Source organism: Oryctolagus cuniculus, assembly GCF_964237555.1.
Source record: "Oryctolagus cuniculus chromosome 16 unlocalized genomic scaffold, mOryCun1.1 SUPER_16_unloc_1, whole genome shotgun sequence".
NCBI lineage: Eukaryota > Metazoa > Chordata > Mammalia > Lagomorpha > Leporidae > Oryctolagus > Oryctolagus cuniculus.
The window spans coordinates 5,400,565-5,415,415 of record NW_027208201.1 but is presented as its reverse complement, the minus strand read 5'-3'; the positions used below and the strand labels follow the sequence as shown (position 1 = coordinate 5,415,415).

The 14,851-nt window shown below is 40.2% G+C and overlaps 3 protein-coding genes across 4 annotated transcripts in view; all 3 read left to right on the top strand.

Annotated features, from left to right (window-relative positions):
• LOC138843168 (vomeronasal type-2 receptor 116-like) overlaps positions 1-1,257 on the top strand; it is a 34,799-nt gene extending 33,542 nt beyond the window's left edge. The window contains exon 3 of the mRNA XM_070067576.1: positions 985-1,257. Coding sequence (XP_069923677.1) covers positions 985-1,257 — 273 coding nt within the window. The remainder of the gene's footprint in view (positions 1-984) is intronic.
• LOC127482632 (vomeronasal type-2 receptor 116-like) overlaps positions 1-14,851 on the top strand; it is a 97,922-nt gene that overhangs the window by 35,162 nt on the left and 47,909 nt on the right. The window contains exons 3-4 of one of the 2 annotated variants that reach the window (XR_011385734.1): positions 985-1,212; positions 2,708-3,094. The exons of the other annotated variant lie outside the window; for it this stretch is intronic. The gene's annotated coding sequence lies outside the window, so the exon portion shown is untranslated. Of the gene's footprint in view, positions 1-984; positions 1,213-2,707; positions 3,095-14,851 lie in introns of those variants that run through there. 2 annotated transcript variants of the gene reach the window in all.
• On the top strand, positions 1,260-5,809 carry LOC138847779 (vomeronasal type-2 receptor 116-like). Its single transcript, XM_070067575.1, has 2 exons — positions 1,260-1,317; positions 4,296-5,809. Exons 1-2 carry the CDS (start codon positions 1,260-1,262, stop codon positions 5,255-5,257), a joined length of 1,020 nt encoding a protein of 339 aa, XP_069923676.1. The 3' UTR covers positions 5,258-5,809.

Below are 14,851 nucleotides of genomic sequence, written 5' to 3'. Positions count from 1 at the left end.
GTAGGTGTGGCCAAGAAGCTCTTTTCAATGCTCCAGTGTGAGAGCTATATCTGCAGTGACACACCCAGGTTTGCATAGTAAATCTCTCTCTGTCTCTCTCTCTTTTTGATCAGAGGGAATGTTTGTTCTTGTCTGTTGGTGTAGACTCAGTTGAGTTCCTTTCCTCAAAGGAGACCAGTACCTGGGTGCTAGCCTCAGTGTGTATATTATTTGTCTGCTCTGCCACAAGGATGACACAGAGGATCTGTGCAGCCTCAGTGTAAACTCAGATTGCTGGCAATGTCACTCCCCAGGTAACCAGGCAGCCCTGTTTGTGCGGAGCCCACTACAGTGACTGTCCAATGTCCCAGCCACACCCTGAGTCCTCCAATGCAGCCTCAGTGTTTTCAAATCCCAGCACACAAGCCTCCCACAGTCATGAGCACTCAGCCCCCTGTCTGTTCTCACCAGGCTCAGGAGTTTCTACTTGTCTGTTTTCTGGTACAGCTTTTATGTATGTCCAAGATGACGCCTGCTCTCTATCAGCTTGTTATAAGACACAGTTGCAGGGTGATTGGGGAGAGAGAAAACATGTTCCACCTTTGTTTTTTCTCCTGTAGTTTGGCAGGTACACTATCCCCCATGGGACTCCAAGCTGGATTCCCTCTAAGCTCTTCCTGCAGCTTCTTGCCAGTGGCTTGGACTGCTGCGGTTTGGTCTCACCTCGCTCTCCAGTGCTGGTGCAGAGGCTCTCAGCTGCTGGGGTCCTAAGTTGTGCATGTCCTTGCTCTCCACATAGGTCCACCATGTCCCTCCAATTTGTGTAGAGTTTTCTCTGCTGTTTTCTCCTTAACTCTTCCCTGAGCCTACAGTCTTTCCACTTTTTCTTAATCTATGTTCTCCTAGACTAGAGCAACAATCACCCTCCCTTGTCCACCATCTTAATCCCATCGCTAGCACCTAAACTTGAATGCTGTCCTTCTTACAATTATGTTTGTCCTCTAGCTTCACCCACTTCTGAAGAAAATCCAATTTAGGAACAGTGCTGGATATGACATATCCTTTCATGAAACAAGGCACGATGTGGTACAATATGATATCCAGAATATTGTGAATTTTCCTGTGGGCCTTGGGTTGATGGTCAACATTGGAAAGTTTTTCTCTAAGAGTTCACATGATCAAGCCTTGGTCATCAATGAAGAGATGATAGAATGGCCTATTGCATTCAAAAAGGTATGGATCCCTTTCAATTTCACAGACCTACATGGAGTAGATTAAGTATGAAGCCTTTACATAAGCATCAGAGTCTCACTTCATATCATGGCTTCCCAATACATAGTAATTCATATATATATTCTTGGCAATGCATGTTGAAGGAGCAACTTGGAATAATCTGATTTATTTTTAATTTGAGCATATATATTTATGCAGATATTGAGTGAATATAATGAAGGATAATTAATGAAAGAAATAAAGAGATCAGTGTATAGACACATAAATTCTCAGTATATCTCTCTATGTATTCTGAAGGCCTTAATCACATATGGTGGGGCCTTTATGTTCTGATGCATGATGAACACAGTGGATTATGGGTCGACTTATCATTCACCTCTTTGTAGGTCACATTTCTTTTTTTTTGCATTTTGCATGGTACTCAATCTTCCACATTTTATTCTTCATAACATCTTGAGGTATTGACATTAGTTTGTGTTGTTTCCAAAATATGATTTTTTTTCGCATGAGCTATTTATAACAACAATGCATTGCACCCAAGTGATGTGTTTATCTCTTGAAATTAATGGCCTGCCTGAATAGAGAATTTCAGAAATGTACTAAACACAATTATTGTTTCATAACACATTCTAACCATTTCTATGTGGACCTGATTTTTTCAGTTGCTCTCAGTAGTGTGCCTCCGTATCATGTCTTTTGTTTCTTTTATCTGTGATGTAAAATATTCTAATCAATTAAGTATGAGTTCATGGTCAAAGAGTTCTTAGACTTTCTAGTTTCCAGAACCATTGCTACATAGAAACCCACATTAAACATATTTTGGATATAGTGGTTCAATAAGAAGAGATAAATGGCAGAGGATGTTAGTGGGTGATGTGTGAAATAAAATTGATTAACTGCATTTGTAATATTTGCTACATGTTGATAAAGTACAATGATGACCACAGAAGCTCCAAATTAGCTGCCTAGGTAATGATGACTTGGCAGGCATAAGAGGAGACACAGTGATGACCTTCAACTGAAGGTCACATTTTCTTTTTCTTTTTTTCCTTTTTTTTTACAGGCAGAGTTAGAGAGAGAGAGAGAGAGAGAGAGAGAGAGAGAGAGAGAAAGAGAGAAAGGTCTTACTTCCATTGGTTCACTCCCCAAATGGCCACTACAGCTGGTGCACCATGCTGCACCAGATCCGAAGTCAGGAGCCAGGTGCTTCTTCCTGGTCTCCCATGTGGGTGCAGAGCCCAAGCACTTGGGCCATCTTCCAATGCCTTCCTGGGCCACAGCAGAGAGCTGGACTGGAAGAGGAGCAACCCGGGCAGAACGGGCACCCCAACTGGGACTAGAACCCAGGGAAGCAGCACCGCAGGCAGGGGATTAGCCTAGTGAGCTGTGGCACCAGCCAGGTCATATTTTCTGTTGTGTGTGGGGGGGAAGTATTGAAATTCCATTAAAGTGATAATATGCAAAATCAAGATGAATGTTTCTCTTTTCATTTCAGACTCCTCAATCTGTGTGTAGCCAGAGCTGTGGCCCAGGATTCAGGAAAGTGCCACAGGAAGGAAGACCTGTCTGCTGCTATACTTGCACTTTTTGTACAGACAGAGACATTTCCAATCAGACAGGTAGAAACCGTATCCATTCCTACTGATAACTCCACTGTCATAATTATACTACTCAGCCAAAAGAAAGAATAAAATCCAGTCTTTTGCAACAACATTGATGCCACTGGAAGACATTATGCTTAGTGAAATAATTCAGCCCCCAAATGACAACTATCATCATATGTTTTCTCTGATATACAGTAGTTAATATAGAATACAGAAAAGCCTTGTATAAGAATGAAACTGACTTCTTAGGATTTCATTATGTTTTTAGCTCTTTTTATACCCCTGTGGAACAGTGTGCTGTTTCTACATTTTACTTCTGGAATATTATGGCTAATGGTGCATTAAGCCTGTGGTTCTAAAGCAATTGAATTATATTATTGTAAAAGTTAAATGAAAAGTAGGAAGGAGGAGTATTCTGGGAGGGAAGGGAGGAGGGAAGTATGGTTAACCACTTTAGAGTTGTTTCTATGAAATATATGAAAAATGTTCTCTTTACATTGATAACAATGTAAAAAAAGGAAAAGCAACACAAGAATATTTGTAATGGGATTGCAGTGAACCATTGCTATGAATACATATAATCACTCGCTATCTCCACACATCTATTTTATGATTGCTATGTTTACCACATTATGTGTAGACTGGTGTCTGGTGGCACTCATCTTATTGGGCTCAAAAGTGCTATTGATTTGACAAGACATCTTATTTTACCCTCCAGTTCTGGGAAAGGCAGTCCTAATCTGAGCTCTACTAGTGGACCATGCTTAGATCCAAGCAAGACATGTAAAAAGCATCACCACCAAGTTTTGTTATGCTTGCTTAGATGAGCAAATCCATGTATTTTCATGCACAAATACAATGTACTAGGCTGGTGCAATTGATACAGAAGTATTTTATTATTTTTGTGCCATATCCTTAATATTGTGCAGTGTGAAATATGAAGACAGAATATCATAATACAGGATACAGTTTGTCATCATTAAACAATTAACATTTAAGGAATTATCTATCAAAGGCAAATATATATAATTATGTGAACTGGATAAACACTACTTAGAAAATGCTTCCGTTATTCAAAGTACAGAGTAGATAATAGTTTCTATTACTCCAAAAATAATCCTTCAATGACCATTAATGCAGCAGTATAAATCATTTAATTTTTCATACTTTAGAGAGGGATCAGATTTTTCAGGTGTAAAGATTATAACAATACTTATCAGAGTGATGTGCAAAACCCATTAAGTATATGAAACAAGAAAGAAAAATAAATTATCATCATATGGGAATTCATAGTTCATCATATGGGTGCTTATTTGTGTCCAGAATGTCTGAGACAAAAGCCTGGAGCACCTGCTGATTCTAGGAAGAGAGCATTCTCCCTGGATTTGGAATACAGACTTACCCTAGTGCCTGTTGGTATATGATAGAGGCAGTCTGTTCTCAAAGTGGCAGTGCAAAGGTGACCACTTTCCTAAACAGAACAAGTCAGCAATTCAGTGTCAGTGTTGAGTCTCTCTTTTTCCTCAGATGCAGAGCAGTGCATCCCGTGTGCAGATCACGAGTACCCAAACATGGAGAGAAACCGCTGCCTCCCCAAGCTGGTGACCTTCTTAGCGTTTGAGGAATCCCTTGGGATGGCTCTGGCCTGCATGGCTCTGTGCTTCTCTGTCCTCACAGCTGCCATCCTCTGGGTCTTTGTGAAGCACCGAGACACTCCCATCGTCAAGGCCAATAACAGGACCCTCAGCTACATCCTGCTCATCACCCTCCTCCTGTGCTTCCTCTGCTCCTTACTCTTCCTTGGCCGTCCTAACACAGCCACCTGCCTTCTCCAGCAAATAACATTTGGCCTTGTGTTCACAGTGGCTGTTTCCACCGTGCTGGCCAAGACCATCACTGTGATTCTTGCCTTCAAGGTTACAAAACCTGGAAGAACTATCAGGCGATTGCTGGTATCAGGAGCTTCTAACTCTGTCATTCCTATCTGTTTCCTGATCCAACTGGCTCTTTGTGGCATCTGGCTTGGGACTTCTCCTCCCTTTATTGACACAGATGCACACTCTGAGCATGGCCACATCATCCTGGTGTGCAACAAGGGTTCAGCCACTGCCTTCTACTGTGTCCTGGGCTACCTGGGCTCCTTGGCCCTGGCCAGCTTCACTGTGGCTTTCCTAGCCAGGAACCTGCCTGACACATTCAATGAAGCCAAGTTCCTGACGTTCAGCATGCTGGTGTTCTGCAGTGTCTGGGTGACCTTCCTGCCTGTCTACCACAGCACCAAGGGGAAGGTCATGGTGGCCGTGGAGGTCTTCTCCATCTTGGCCTCCAGTGTGGGGCTCCTGGGCTGCATCTTCCTCCCCAAGTGCTACATTATTCTCTTAAGACCAGAAAGGAATTCTTTGAAAGGCTTAAAGAAAAGAGCAAGTTCTAAGGGATTCTAAAAATTTCCAGTTGTTTTCCTGTCACATTTTCAGGGTTTAGGACCAAGAATGCAGGCTGAGTAGCAATCCAGATATATGAAGGAGCTAAAATGGATTTTTCCTTTATAAATGACTTGTTAGTTGGAGGTTTAGCCTAGCAAACTGAGCTCATGGCATCTATTTCTGGCTCTGGTTTTGGCCCCTGACCTGGACTTTTGAGTCCTGGGGGCCCTCGGAAGGAAGTGGTGAATCTTCATGTAACTTGGTCCTGGCACCCATGTGAAAATCCAGGGTCTGACTCCCTGTTGTTGGTTGTAACCTCAGCCCAGGTACAAGCATTGGGGGTGTAGATGTGTGAAGCATAGGATAGGAGGTCTCTTGGTCTCTATCACTAACCTTCTGTTTCTCTCCATCTCAGAGTTAGTAATGGAATTTAGGGAAATTTTTAAATTGAGTAAAAATGAATCATGCTTTAAATGAAACCTCTGATGGCCATCAAGGCTACAACAGCAAGGTTATTTTTTCAAAGATTATTTATTTATTAATTTGACATGCAGAATTACAGATAGTGAGAGGGAGAGACTGAGAGAAAGTTCATCCTTCCATTGGTTCACCCCCCAAATGGCCGCTACCGGCAGAGCTAGCCTGATCCAAAGCCAGGAGCCAGGTGCTTCTTCCTTGTCTCCTATGTGGGTGCAGGGCTGAAGCACTTGGGCCATCCTCCACTGCCCTCCTGTCCACAGCAGAGAGCTGGACTGGAAGAGGAGCAACTGGGACTAGAACCCGATGCCCATATGGGATTCTAGTGCTGCAGGCAGAGGATTAGCCAAGTGAGCCACTGCGCCTGTCTCCAGCAATGTTATTTTATATTTAATAGCTATCCCTGAAGTGGTGGAGACTGAATTAATTTCTATATTTATCAATGTGCAGACAATGTAAGTGTTCTTATTTGCTAAGACATCTAATTAACATGCTTCACATCCTGTTTCCCCTGGCTGTTGAATGTTTGTCATTTATTTGTTGGCATTGTGATTTAAGTGAGATTTCTTTCCTAGATACAGGAGGTGGTAGGTCATGCAGTATTCCACTGTGGGTATACCCTGTTTTCCAAAATCTTAATAAATACTCATTGTTGAGCTATTTTGAAATGGTATCTTTATCACACATACATGGAATATTGATTTGCGCATGTGAATGACTCAGTAACTATATGTTCTTCAGTCAAAATACTGGTTATGTTATTCCCTTGTTTTAATTTTTGTTTTTCCAATAGCATATGGGGGCAGAATGCTTTGTGATTGATGTGAAATTCTTACAGCCAAATTGAAACATTGTTAAATTGTTCAAATCAGTTGGATTTATACATTAGATTGTGCACACTGTGTTCACATTTGTGCAATAGTCTTCACTGTGGATTGAATGTATCTTCATCACTCTATAAAAATTTCTGCATTAGTAGTCATTTTCTAACTCCCATGAACTTATATCATGCAACCAATCATCTCCTTCAGTTCCTCCCTCCCTTCCTTCCTTCCTTCCTTCCTTCCTTCCTTCCTCTCAATGGAGTAGTGCACTTCCATTTTGATTGTGGCCTTGTTTAAATAAGGTCAGAGTTTGTGAACTCTAGAGGCTTCCATAGCCTTGGCAGCTCATGGCAAATGCTTTGGGTGATCACCAATGTCATAAATAAGATTATCAATTGTTAAATCAACAGGAGTCACTGTGCACTTGCTCCCCATGTAGGACCTCCATCCTTAATGTATTGTACTATGAGAATCAACAGTAAAATTAGTCTTTAAAGAGTACTTTATACTTTGTGTGTGTGCATGTGTGTGTGTGCAAACTGTTGAACTCTTTCCTTAGTATAGAGTTGATCTTCTGTATATAAAGATAATTGAAAATGAATCTTGATGAAGAATGGGGTGGTAAAGGGAATAGGAGCAGGGATGGTTTGGGGATGGGAGGTCGGGTATGGGTGGAAGAACCACTATAATCCAAAAGTTGTACTTTGGAAATTTATATTTATTAAATAAAAAGCTTTCTAGTCAGTATGTGGCATAGGAGTGTGGCTTCATTCAATTGGATCCAGATTCCAAACCCATCCACATTGCAGCATGCGTCTTTCATTCCTTTTTTAAAGTGTAGTTTTCCATTTTACTGATTTTCATCATTCTTTTTTTTTAGACAGGCAGAGTTAGAGAGAGAGAGAGAGAGAGAGAGAGAGAGAGAGAGAGAGAAAGGTCTTCCTTCCATTGGTTCACTTCCCAAATGGCTCTTACGGCTGGCGTGCCATGCTGATCCGAAGCCAGGAACCAGGTGCTTCCTCCTGGTCTCCCATGTGGGTACAGGCACCAAGCACTTGGGCCATTCTCCACTGCCTTGCCGGGCCACAGCAGAGAACTGGACTGGAAGAGGAGCAACTGAGACTAGAACCTGGTGCCCATATGGGATGCCAGTGCTGCTGGCAGAGGATTATCCAAGTGAGCCATTGTGCCGCCCTGATCTTCATCATTCTGTTTTGCAGTTTTCTTTTCTTTTTTTTCTTTTGCTGAACCTAATATTTGTTTTGTTATTTTTGTGATAACATAGTTTTAGTTTGCATTATATTCAAAGATTTAATGCTCCAACAAAGAAAATGTTCAACAAATAAGCAAGAAGACCATAGTTCTGCAAGAATATAGGCCAGGGCTATAAATACATGTTTTGGTCCAGGCATTCTGAACCATATTCATTCTAGAATGCTTCCTGGTCCTCGAAAATTTTCTTTCTTTGGTAACCTTTTAAAAATATGTGTAAGTGGCTGGCGCCATGGCTCAACAGGCTAATCCTCTGCCTGCAGCGCCAGCACACTGGGTTCTAGTCTTGGTCGGGGTACTGGATTCTGTCCCAGTTGCTCCTCTTCCAAAGGGACCAGTACGAACATGAGTTTCTCTCTCTCTGCTTACCTCTCAAAGGTGAGCAAAACAAAGAGCAGGTGCCATTTTGGTCATTCGTAAAAGCTGCGTGACCTTTCGGCTGTGCCCCCCCACAGCCAAGATGACTCTGGGTGTGTGCGTGTGAAATAATAGGAGATTAGGACCTAATCAATGTGTGATGTGTGGAGCTAATGAACTGAGACTGTGAAAAAAGAGACGGTGTGTGAGAGAACTCACAGAGTTCACATGAGTACTCTCCAGAGACGCTACAAGTCGGTAACCTTGGCAACCCAGTGAGAGACTGCAGGAGAATTTGAGCTCACACTGAGAGCTGCACAGATTCCCTCTGTGGTCCTTGGAAAAGAACAGGCAAATATTATACCCACAGGAACCAGAGATCAGAAGCTGAGTACCTTTAATTCCGCTCAGCTGTGTGGAATTACTTCCCTTCTGAATAAAAAAAAAAAAAAGATTTACCACGCCTAACCAGGGAGTGTCACCTTTGGCACACCCTTAATCCTGAGGAACCAAATAGAGCTCTCTGGCCACACCCATCTCAAGCCTCTAAGGCTGCATCAAAGCAGACAGTCCACTTAATACAGGCATAGTATAACAAGAAAAAAAAATACCACAGCGAGGGAAGAAGAATCCAAAGAATAACTCTACAATGCCAAGCAACAAATGCAGAAACTGAGGAAACCAGAACAAGGAAGACATTATGATGCCCCCGAATGAACAAGACACCTCAAGCCAAGATTATGAAGATGATGAGATGGAAGAAATGCAAGATACAGATTTCAAAAAATTAATAAGAACATTTAGAAGTTTCCAAAAACAAATGCTTGAGCTACATAAGAGTCGTCATAGCCATCTTAATATCAGACAAAGTAAACTTTAACACAAAAACTGTTAAGAGAGACAAAGAGGGGCACTATATGATGATTAAGGGATCAATTCCACAGGAAGATATAATGATTATTAATGTATATGCACCTAATTACAGGGCACCAGTTTATTTAAAAGATTTGTTAAGGGACTTAAAGGGAGACTTCGACTCCAATACAATAGTACTGGGGGACTTCAATACTCCACTCTCAGAAACAGACAGATCAACAGGACAGAAGATCAACAAGTATACAGAAGATTTAAACGACACTATAGCCCAAATGGATCTAACAGATACACAGAACTTTTCATCCTACTCTTAAAGGATTTACATTCTTCTCAGTAGTACATGGAACCTTCTCTAGGATTGACCACATACTAGGCCATAAAGCAAGTCTCAGCAAATTCAAAAGAATTAGAATCATACGATGCAGATTCTCAGACCATAGGGGAATGAAGTTGGAAATTAGAAACTTAGGAATCCCTAGAGCATATGCAAGCTCACGTAGGCTGAACAACATGCTCCTGAATGAACAATGGGTCATAGAAGAAATCAAAAGAGAAATCAGAAACTTTCTGGAAGTACATGAGGATAACAACACAACATACCAAAATTTATGGGATACAGGAAAAGCAGTGTTAAGAGGAAAGTGTATAGCAATAGCTGCCTACATCAAGAAATTGGAAAGACACCAAATAAATGAGCTTTCAATTCATCTCAAGGATCTAGAAAAACTGCAGCAAACCAGACCCAAATCTAGTAGGAGAAGAGAAATAATTAAAACCAGAGAAGAAATCAACAGGATTGAATAAAAAAAAAACATTCTAAAAAATCAGCCAAACGAGGAGCTAATTTTTGAAAAAATAAACAAAATTGACACCCCATTGGCCCAACTAACTAAAAAAATAAAATACACAAATCAATAAAAATCAGAGATGAAAAAGGAAATGTAACAACAAACACCACAGAAATAAAAAGAGTCATCAGAAATTACTACAAGGACTTGTATTCCAGCAAACAGGGAAACCTATCAGAAATGCATACATTCCTGGACACATGCACCTACCTTAATTGAACCAGGAAGACTTGGAAAACATAAATAGACCCGTAACTGAGACAGAAATTGAAACAGTAATAAAGGCCCTCCCTACAAAGAAAAGCCCAGGACCAGATGGATTCACTGCTGAATTCTACCAGACATTTAAGAAGAACTAACTCCAATTCTCCTCAAACTTCAGAACAATAAAAAAATGGAATCCTCCCAAATTCTTTCTATGAAGCCAGCATCACCTAAATTCCTAGGCAGAAAATGATGCAGCATTGAAGGAGAATTACAGACCAATATCTGATGAACATAGATGCAAAAATCCTCAATAAAATTCTTGCCAATAGAATGCAATAACACATCAGAAAGATCATCCACCCAGACCAGGTGGTATTTATCCCTGGTATGCAGGGATGGTTCAATGTTTGCAAATCAATCAATGTGACACACCACATTGACAGACTGCAGAAGAAAAAAACATGTGAATATCTCAATAGGTGCAGAGAAAGCAATCGAAACAATACAACACCCTTTCATGATGAAAACTCTAGGCAAACTGGATATAGAAGGAACATTCCTCAATGCAATCAAAGCAATTTATAAAAACCCATGGTCAGCATCCTATTGAATGGGGTAAAGTTGGAAGCTGAGATTTACTACCAGAGAGAGATGCCCACTCTCACCACTGCTATTCAATATAGTTACGGAAATTTTAGCCAGAGCCATCAGGCAATAAAAAGAAATGAAAGGGATAAAAATTGGGAAGGAAGAACTCAAACTATCCCTCTTTGCAGATGATATGATTCATTATTTAGGGGATGCAAAGAACTCTATTAAGAGACTATTGGCACTCATAGAAGAGTTTGGCAAAGTAGCAGGGTATAAAATCAATGCACAAAAATCAACAGCCTTTGTATACACAGGCAATGCCATGGCTGAGAAAGAACTGCTAAGATCAATCCCATTCACAATAGCTACAAAAACAATCAAATACCTTGGAATAAACATAACCAAGGATGTTAAAGATCTCTATGATGAGAATTATGGAATCTTAAAGAAAGAAATAGAAGAAGATTCCAAAAAATGGACAAATCTTCTATGCTCATGGATTGGAAGAATCAATATTATCAAAATGTCCATTCTCCCAAAAGCAATTTACAGATTCAGTGTGATACCAATCAGGATACCAAAGACATTCTTCTCAGATATAGAAAAAATGATGCTGAAATTAATATGTAGACACAGGAGACCTCGAATAGCTAAAGCAATCTTGTACAACTAAAACAAAGCCGGAGGCATCACAATACCAGATTTCAAGACATACTACAGGGCAGTTGTCATCAAAACAGCATGGTACTGGTACAGAAACAGATGGATAGACCAATGGAACAGAATTGAAACACCAGAAATCAAACAACTACAGCCAACTTATATTGATCAGGTATCTAAAAGCAATTCCCAGAGAAAACACAGTCTATTCAGTAAATGGTGCTGGGAAAACTGGATTTCCATGTGCAGAAGCATGAAGCAAGACCCCTACCTTTCTCCTTACAGAAAATTCCACTCAACATGGATTAAAGACCTAAATCTATGACCCGGCACCATCAAATTATTAGAGAGCTTTGGAGAAACCCTGCAAGATATAGGCACAGGGAAATACTTCTTGGAAAAGACCCAGGAGGCACAGGCAAGGAAAGCCAAAATTAACTATTGGGATTGCATCAAATTGAGAAGTTTCTGTACTGCAAAAGAAACAGTCAGGAAAGTGAAGAGGCAACCGCCAGAATGGGAAAAAATATTTGCAATGTATGCTATAGATAATGGATTAATAAAAAGAATCTACAAAGAAATCAAGAAACTCCACAACATCAAAACAAACAACCCACTTGAGAGATGGTTCAAGGACTTCAGTAGACATTTTTCAAAAGAGGAAATCCAAATGGCCAACAGGCACATGAAAAAATGTTCAAGATCACTAGCAATCAGGGAAATGCAAATCAAAACCACAATGTAGTTTCACCTCACTCCAGTTAGAATGGCTCACATACAGAAATCTACCAACAACAGATGCTGGTGAGGATGTGGAGAAAAAGGGACACTAACCCGCTGTTGGTGGGAATGCAAACTGGTTAAGCCACTATGGAAGTCAGTCTGGAGATTCCTCAGAAACCTGAAGATAACCCTACCATTCAACCCAGCCATCCCACTCCTTGGAATTTACCCAAAGGAAATGAAATTGGTAAACAAAAAAGCTATCTGCACATTAATGTTCATTGCAGCTCAATTCACGATAGATGTGGAACCAACCCAAATGCCCATCAACAGTTGACTGGATAAAGAAATTATGGGATATGTACTCTACAGAATACTATACAGCAGTAAAGAACAATGAAACCCAGTCATTTGCAACAAAATGGAGGAATCTGGAAAACATTGTGCTGAGTGAAATATGCCAATCCCAGAGGGACAAATATCATATGTTTTCCCTGATCAGTGACAGCTAACCGAGCACCAACAAGGAAACCTGTTGAAGTGAAAGGGACACTATGAGAAACAGTGACTTGATCAGCCCTTGTCCTGACTGTTGATGTCCAATGTAATACTTTATCCATTTTAGTATTTTTTTGTTCTAGTTAATACTAGTGGTTGAACTCTATAATTAACACACATTTAGTCTTAGGTGTTGAAATTTAACTGAAAAGTGATCCCTGTTAAATAAAAGAGTAGGAATAAGAGAGGGAGGAGATGTACAATCTGGGATATGCTCAATTGGACTTGCCCCAAATGGTAGAGTTAGAAACTTACCAGGGGATTCCATTACAATCCCATCAAGATTGCATGTACTGAGTCCATCTCACTAGTCCAAGTGATCAATTTCAGTTCACAATTGATCACACTGATAGGTCTAAGAGTCAAATGGATCACACAAACGAGACTAGTGTCTGCGAATACTAACTGATAGAATAAAAAAGGAAGAGAATGATCCAACATGAGAAGTGGGTTACACAGCAGACTCATAGAATGGCAGATGTCCTAAATAGCACTCTGGCCTCAGAATCAACCCTTAAGGCATTCAGATCTGGCTGAAGAGCCCATGAAAGTATTACAGGCATGGAAAGGCAAGACACTCTGGCAAAAAAAAGGACCTAAATGAAAGATCTCTGCAAGTGGGATCCCAATGGAAAGAACAGGGCCATCAAAGAAGGAGGTACCTTTCTCTGAATGGAGGAGAGAACTTCCACTTTGACTATGACCTTGTCTAAATAAGATCGAAGTTGGCGAACTCAAAAGGCTTCCATAGCCTTGGCAACTCTTGACTAGATCCTAGGGAGATTACTGACGCCATAAACAAGAGTGTCAAATTGTTAAGTCAACAACAGGAGTCACTGTGTACTTACTCCTCATGTGGGATCTCTGTCCTTAATGTGTTTTCCACTGTGAATTAATGCTATAACTGTACTGAAAGAGTATTTTCACTTTATGTTCTGTGTGGATGCAAACTGATGAAATCTTTACTTAATATATGCTAAATCGATCTGTATATTAAGAGAATTGAAATTGAATCTTGATGTGAATGGAATGGGAGAGGGAGCAGGAGATGGGAGGGGTGCGAGTGGGAGGGAAGTTATGGGGGGGGAAGCCATTGTAATCCATAAACTGTACATTGGAAATTTATATTTACTAAATAAAAGTTTAAAAAAATAGTAAGTTTGCCCTTCCATTTTCCCAGAGATATTTCTAATATATGCTTTGAACTTCCTGTGATCTTTTCCTGGGATGTGTTCTTCCTTGAACTTCTTTCATACTGATGGCCGTGTTTCTGTGTTTCTGTGTGTAATACATCTTTAAGCATCTTTTGCAGGGCTGGACGAGTGGTGACATATTCTTTCGATTTCTGTTTGCTATGAAAGGTCTTTATTTCACCTTTATTCACAAATGAGGGCTTTGCAGGATATAATATTCTGGGCTGGCTTTTTTCTCTCTCTTAGTACCTGGGCTATATCTCACCATTCCCTTCTATCCTGGGTTTCTGATGAGAAGTCTGCTGTGAGTCTAATTGGAGATCCTCTGAGAGTAATCTGACATTTCTCTCTTGTACATTTTAGAATTTTTTCTTTATGTTTCATTGTGGTGAGTTTGATGCCAATGTGTCATTGTGAGTATCTCTTTTGGTGAGTTTATTGGGGATTCTATGAGCTTCTTGTACTGGGATGTCTCTGTCCCTCTTCATACTGGGGATGTTTTCTGTTAGTATCTCACTAAAAAGGCCTTCTAATCCTTTCTCTCTCTCTATGCCTTCATGAACTCCTAGAATCCCAATGTTTGGTTTTTAAATTCTAATCTGTAGCTTCTCAAGAACATTTTTTAGATTTCTAATTTCCTCTCCTTTTCTTTGGTTTGACTGTATAATTTCCTGTGCTCTGTCTTCTAAGTCTTATATTCTTATTCTGCTTCACTGACTCTGTTTTTAATGCTCTCAAATGCATTTGTCATTTGATCTATTGTATTCCTCATTTCATTTTGCTTTCTCTTCAATATCACCATTTCTTGTTCTACTAGATTCTTCTCCTTTCATTTTGATTCCTCCTTAAGGTTTCATTTTTCACTGTGTTTTTTTTTTAATTTTGTATTTCTATTTTATTTTATTTAATGAACATAAATTTCCAAAGTACAGCTTATGGATTACAATAGCTTCCCCCCCATAACTTCCCTCCCACCCACTTGAGAGAGATTTTCTATCCTGTCCAGTAAGGATTTATGTAGCTCAA